Source organism: Gorilla gorilla, chromosome 15, assembly GCF_029281585.2.
Source record: "Gorilla gorilla gorilla isolate KB3781 chromosome 15, NHGRI_mGorGor1-v2.1_pri, whole genome shotgun sequence".
Taxonomy (NCBI): domain Eukaryota; kingdom Metazoa; phylum Chordata; class Mammalia; order Primates; family Hominidae; genus Gorilla; species Gorilla gorilla.
Genome location: NC_073239.2, coordinates 20,132,566 through 20,138,888, shown reverse-complemented (window position 1 = coordinate 20,138,888; position 6,323 = coordinate 20,132,566). Strand labels below are relative to the sequence as shown.

The 6,323-nt window shown below is 59.9% G+C and overlaps 1 protein-coding gene across 2 annotated transcripts; it reads right to left on the bottom strand.

Moving 5' to 3' along the window:
• Positions 1 to 209: 209 nt before the first annotated feature.
• NKX2-1 (NK2 homeobox 1) lies at positions 210 to 3,936 on the bottom strand. 2 transcript variants are annotated; one of them, XM_063697695.1, is made up of 3 exons: positions 3,860 to 3,936; positions 2,796 to 3,181; positions 210 to 1,830 (listed from the first exon to the last, which is right to left on the bottom strand). In XM_063697695.1, the coding sequence occupies exons 1-3, from the start codon at positions 3,934 to 3,936 to the stop codon at positions 1,088 to 1,090; spliced, it is 1,206 nt and encodes a 401-aa protein (XP_063553765.1). In that variant the 3' UTR covers positions 210 to 1,087. The 2 variants fall into 2 exon arrangements, with proteins under 2 accessions (XP_063553765.1, XP_055217116.1); XM_055361141.2 differs by lacking the exon at positions 3,860 to 3,936 and having other exon boundaries at positions 2,796 to 3,368.
• Between the last annotated feature and the right edge of the window lie 2,387 nt (positions 3,937 to 6,323).

The window sequence follows — 6,323 nt, the reverse complement described above, 5'->3', positions numbered from 1 at the left end:
TTCCACACAATTTCTGAGGCAGAACAAAACTCCCTCTTCCTGTGGGGCAAGGACTCTGGGCCTGGCCTCCTTACCTCCTTAACCGGTTCAGAATCCTTTGAGCTCAAACCCAAACAATTTGAATCTCATCAGACCAAAGACAAGATCCTCCCAAGCCCCCGCCCCTCAAAGCCATTTAAAGCCAAATCAAAACAAAACAAAAAGGAGGGTTTTAATCAGAAAAAGAATCTTTTTAATTTGTATAATTTATTAGAAGCTTCTTAGGAACTATATTTAAGCCAAATATCTACATAAGTTACAACAGAAAAAGACTGACGCCGCAAATACCAAACTGCCAAATAATATACACAGATTTGTCAATGCCCATAAAAAATGTGAAGGGCTGGGGACTGGGAGTGGTTTTTCTTTTTACAACAAAATGTACAGATTACTAAAAACTAGGCATTTAGTCCAACTTTTGACAGCGTTTTACAGCTACAAGTTCACATTAAACAAACTATTTTCGCGGAGGGCCGTCGCCGCTGAGCCTAGGCGGCCAGAGGGTGCCGGGGAGGGGGCACTTCCTTTGTGTCAGTGACAAGTGGGTTATGTTGAAGACTCTTTCCTCTCCCCAGCTCCCGTCCTCCCTTCAAAAAAAAAAAAATTCCTGGTATTTACAAGCGAGTCCACTTTGCTGGCAGAATGTGCCCAGAGTGAAGTTTGGTCTTTAGAGTCCAGAGCCATGTCAGCACAGAGCCCTCTCCAATCTGTGCCCCGCCCTAGCGTGGGAAACCCATTTGAATCACCAAAAAAAGACACCCCCAAAGCTGTTTTATGCCCTTCTCTGCTTAAAGATTCCTTGAGATTGGATGCGCTTGGTTGTTTTCATTTTCTTTTTTTAAAAAAAACCCCACAAATTTTAGGGGGGGAAAAAAAGAAAGACGTCCAGCAGTTTGGCCTTTGTGATTTTTTTGTTCCTTGGTCTAAACGCGGCCAGGTTGTTAAGAAAAGTCGAAGCGCGTGGAGCAGCGGTGGATGGTGGTCCGTGTGGCGGGCAGGAGGGAAGCGGTGAGGCAGAGCGCTGGGCTAGGGCCGGCCCGGCGTCCTCTCACCAGGTCCGACCGTATAGCAAGGTGGAGCAGGACATGGTGCCGTAGTCCGAGCCCGAGGAGTTCAGGTGAGACAGGCTGGATACCTGGCCCTGCAGCGCCGCGGGGCTGGCGGCGTGGTGCGCCAGGTCCGGAGACTGGCCTGCGCTGCCTGGCTGGTGGCCCGGGTGTGCGCCAAGGCCGGCGCCACCGCTGCCCACGGAGATGGCCGCTGCCGCCGCCTGCGCGGCCTGCGCCTGCTGCTGCGCCTGCTGCTGCGCGTGGCCTTGTAGGCTGGCGGCGCCCGGCGCGGGGGCACCCGCCTGGCACGGTTTGCCGTCTTTCACCAGGACCGGCACCGCCACACGTCGCGGCGACTGCTGCTGAGCCTGTTGCTGCTGCGGGCACCCGGCGCCCCCGCCGCCCCCGCCGCCGCCGCTGTCCTGCTGCAGTTGCTGCTGCGCAGCCTTGTCCTTGGCCTGGCGCTTCATTTTGTAGCGGTGGTTCTGGAACCAGATCTTGACCTGCGTGGGCGTCAGGTGGATCATGCTGGCCAGGTGCTCGCGCTCCGGCGCCGACAGGTACTTCTGTTGCTTGAAGCGTCGCTCCAGCTCGTACACCTGCGCCTGCGAGAAGAGCACCCGGCGCTTCCTGCGCGGCGCGCTTGGCAGCGGGGCCATGTTCTTGCTCACGTCCCCCAGCGAGCCCAGGCCGCCCATGCCGCTCATGTTCATGCCGCTCGCCGGGCCCATGAAGCGGGAGACTGTAAGCGACAAACGCACAGCGTCGGCCGGGGCCAGGCCGAGCCAGGCCACCCCTGTTTTCCGCGCCATTGGCCCACCCGGCCCGCCCCAACCCGACGGCGCCCTCCTGACCCAGGCAGCCTAGCGCTGGGGCCCAAGAGGCCCATCCGCGGGGAACTGCCAGCGCCTGCCCCAGGCCGTGCCGTCGAGGGGGCTGTACTGGAGCGCTCACAGCCTCAACCCTGGCTGCCCTCCCTCAGTCTCAGTTCCCTCTTTCGAACCAAAAGACGCAGTGGGGGAAAGGCCGCTTCTGCTCCTTTCGTGCCCAGCCCGGGTCAGAGCATTAGGATTAGCTGGCTACAGGCGGCGAACTGGGCTCAGGCCGGGAGCTGGGGTCCGACGGTAGACCCCAGTTTGGAGAGGTTAGGAGAGGGGGTGTTGACTTCCAAAAGCTGGAGCCCCCAGACGCTTTGCCTCTTGGCTTCTCTCCTGTCAGGCCCCAGTGAGGGCACCTGCTCGGACCCTTAGAGTCCCCTCTGGAGCTGCGAGTCCTCCCACCTGCCCAGACTCCGCTGGAGAGAGGGCCGGGCCGGGCGCTCGAGTGCCTCCCAACAGGGCAGCCTCCCTCCTGGCCGGGTCTAGACTCTCCGCGCTCTGCTCGCCCCTGCTCCTTGAGCTCGGGGTCGCTTCCCTCGGCTCCCCGAGGTCTTCTGCGCCGAGCAGAGCTGCCAGTCCACCGCGCCTAGGAGACGCCGAGTACCCGCATCTGACCGCAGGACCCCAGCGCTACCAAGTGCCTGTTCTTGGACCCCCAGCCGAGCAGGGGGAAGCATCCCCAGCTCCCGCACCCAAGTCCCTGGCGCCGCTGCCGGGCCGCCCTCCCTGATGCCCAGCGCGCAGCCTGCCGGCGCCGCGCCTTCTGGACGGCTCTCGCCGCACCTCCTGAGCTCAGCCCGCGGCCCCGCAGTGGGGCGGCCTCACTTACTGGCGGGGAAGCGCGGGTCTGGGTTGGCGCCGTACCATCCGGGGCCAGAGGCGCTGTTCCTCATGGTGTCCTGGTACGGCGGCAGCTCGCTCATGTTGCCCAGGTTGCCGTTGCAGTAGCCCCCCACGGCGGAGTGCGAGAGCTGGGGCACCCCCGCCGCCGTCATGTGGTAGGCGGCGGTGACGGCGCCGTGGTGCCCCACGGCGTGCTGCTGCATGGCCGCTGCTGGCGGTGCCGCCTGGCCCTGCCTGTACGCCGCCAGCGGAGCCCCGAGGCCGCCGCCCTCCATGCCCACTTTCTTGTAGCTTTCCTCCAGGGGACTCAAGATGTCAGACACTGAGAACGGAGTCGTGTGCTTTGGACTCATCGACATGATTCGGCGGCGGCTGGAGGAGGAAGGAAGAGGAGGAAAAAAAAGGGAGAGGGGGAAGGCGAAGCCTCGCTGCTTTTTTTTTCTCCCTTTGCCAAATATTCTGGTGTTACCTTAACGCCGATCTTGTTGGATGTACACGTAACGGAGTGGACCGAGTCCTCCTTAATTGGCTTGAGTGGAGGCTCGGGGGCTGCCTCGCGTTTGTTTTAGCCCGGCGCCAGGTTTTAGGCAGCCACCAGAGGCGGGGCGTAAGCGCTAAAGCAACAAGACAATAGAAGCCTACATCTTGCCCGAGATAATTAGCTTACATGCTGATGACAAGGTAAACACCTTTAAGTTTCACTTGTCAGGATTTTTAGGTCTCAAAGAGAGAGAGAGGCAGAGACGAGACCCAAAGCATTTCCCCCCTCCCTTGGACACCCCCACCCCCATTTTTTGTGGGGTACCAGCGGAGCGCGGGGAGGAGGTGGAGGGGAGGGGAAGGAGGAGGGAACCGAGAGCGGGGAGGGCAGGAGGTGGGGTGGAGGAGTAACAGAGGAGGAGAGATGGTTGAGAGGAAGGAAGGTGAATGCTGCTTTGCAACCAACTTGCGGAGTTACAAAGTGGAACCACTTTCCAATTCGGTCGGGGTTCCCCGGGCACGGACAGGTCTTTAGGAGGAGGGGGCTGAGGGACAGGGTGGGGGTTTCACCTGAGCCTGCCGGGGCTGCTCCTCCCTCCCGCCGCGGCCTCCCAGCCCCGCGCCTTCCCACTGCCTCCGGACCACATCGGGCTTCGCTGCGCTGAGCCCCAGTCGCCAACAAATGAGCGAGCGAGTCTGGGGACGAACCCTGGGGCCGCACTGTTGGTCTACGTGTCTGTCAGTCTGTCTGCCTCTCTTCTGCCGCCGTCAGAGGGACACCTCTGCTCCCCGCCCCCTTTCCCCCTACCCGAGAGAATCCGAGCGGGCGGAGGGGGCGCTGAGTAGGGGATCGACTGCCTCCCGGAGGCTGTCCCGGATCCCCGAGCCACAACCCGCCCCCGCAGCTCAGGGGTTTTTCAGTGGGCCACCCCCGCCAACACGCCTCCCCCCAGGTCTTTCCCCACCCCCACCCCCGGCCGAGCAAACACAGCACTGGCCCCCAGAGCTGGGAAGATGGGAAGGGGTCTTACGGGAGGGTCCGTCACTGAAGTTGCCCCACCTCGAACAAACCTGGTGTCCCTGACCCTCGCCCATCTCCCAGACACGTGGGGATCTGGGGCTGGAGCTGACTTTCCGAGGACATCACAGCCCCAGCACCCGAGCCCAGAGCCACGCTGTTTTCCCCTCTGATGCTTCAGGGAGCGCGCGAGCAGGGAGCGGCGTGAGTGCCCGTCTGTCTGTTGCCGGGCGGAACTGAGCCTGAACCCCGGCGGCTGGAGCGCTGGCCAGGAGGGGGCGAATGCCGAGGTGCGGGCAGCTCAGCGGGCGGGAGGCTGGGCCGAGGCTCGCCTCCGCCCGCAGCTCAGCCATGCAAAAGTGCTCTTGCTTCCCGGGAATAACCAAATATCTTTGTTTAAAGTGGTGGCGTAAATGGCCAGTCGCTTTGTGGCCACGCTGGATATTAGTAGATGAGGATCATTCTGCTTCAATTGGGCGCCTCTCATCCGACGAGCAAGAAACTGCTTAGGAGGAAGAGGGTTTCCTGTCTGCGCGTTCCCAGGCTTCAAGTGTGTGCCCCGCGCCTTGAGGGTCCTTGGGCGCCTGGCGAGGGGGAGCTGTGGGCTGCGCTCCCCAGCGGAATCGGGGGTGTCCCCCGCGTTGCTCCGGCCAGGCCGGGGCCTGCAGCCGAGTCGACTACCGAGTTGAGCACTGAACGGCGCGGATTTTGAGACCGACTCCGGTTTTTGTTCTTGGATTTTAAACGTTTTTATCATTGTTTTTGTTTTGCTTTCTCCTTAGCTGTTTTAGTCTCCTCTCCGCGCCAGGGGCTGGGAGGGCGGAGCGCTCCCCGGCCGGCCCCGGCAGGTGCCTCCAAGACACCCTCGCTGGTCAAGGAGCTTCTTGAATTTAGTTTTTGTTTTCACATTTTCTTTCCCCTCCTTGTAGAGAAGGAGCTCCTGATCATGACGAACAGGCAGTTTTGAGCTACTTAATTCATCCGGGCTCCCTTTTTTTATTAATAGCAATTACAGTAGAGAAAGTTTTATTTGTTTTTAAAGATTTCAGCCCTCTCCTTGAAGAGAGCTCTTACTCCCTCAATACAAAGCCAACTTCTATAATAACATTCGCTTTTCTCACCGCCTACCTTCTTTACCAGGCGAAAGAAAGCTCAGGACACCCTCCGCCCTCCCACCTGCGCCCGCGTTTTTGTGCGGTCCCCACGGCAGAGCTGGGGAGGCCACCCTACGTTTGCGCAGGGAGACGCGCTCGCCGCTGGTGTTGCGAAAGACCAGAGCGAAGCCCGGCTCCTTGCCCTTCCTTCCCAGGGGCTTCTCTGGGGGGCGCTCTCAGGCCCCGACGAACTGAACATTGATCACTGTGGTGGCTAAGCAAGGAGGGGAGGCGACGCCGGGCTTAAGCGAACCACAGAGGAGAACTGGCAACGCTGAATACAGACCTTGTCTGCAGGCGCGACCTGGCCGGGCCTGAGTCCTGAATGGGGTCTAATTGCGAAGGCGGGGTGGGTTTCCCAGTCACCCAGCTTCTTTCTCTCACTCGCCATTATTTCATAGTTGTTTGTAAGTTTAAGGAACACCAAGTGTAGAATGTTGTACATCTCTTCCAGTCTCAACGCCATTTAGAAATGGAGATCAATCTTCACAAGGTTTTTGTGAGATTCAAGTAAGATGAAGCACATCAAAATGCTTTGAAAGCTTTGAATGTTTTTCAGCTCAGTGCCAGCACTGGAGATTGCGGTAGTTATTATCATGACTATCCCCACCCCCTCTTTAGGTCCCAAGACCTGAGTAAAAGGAAGAGTTGGGTGAATCTTCCACAGCCCCTAGGTCCTGTCTTCTCGGCCTTCGTCCCTTGGCAGCTTTTCAACCTCTCAGCAGGCCACAGGCGCACGTGGCTGGCAGCTCCCCGGCCTCCGGCTCTGACAGTCCGGGGGCAACCGGGCCTGCAGTTCTCGAGGAAACCCCCCGCCCCCCACTCTCGTTCTGGACCAGGAACCCCCTCCCCAACAACCGCG

Bases quoted from the DNA above. Each gene is read 5' to 3' on its own strand.
- NKX2-1 (XM_063697695.1), bottom strand. From the start codon at position 3,936: ATGTGGTCCGGAGGCAGTGGGAAGGCGCGGGGCTGGGAGGCCGCGGCG. The intron at 3,182-3,859 runs GTGAAACCCCCA...TTCCTCCTCCAG, and splicing joins AGCAGCCCCGGCAGGCTCAG to CCGCCGCCGAATCATGTCGA. The intron at 1,831-2,795 runs GTAAGTGAGGCC...TGTCGCTTACAG, and splicing joins AGACCCGCGCTTCCCCGCCA to TCTCCCGCTTCATGGGCCCG.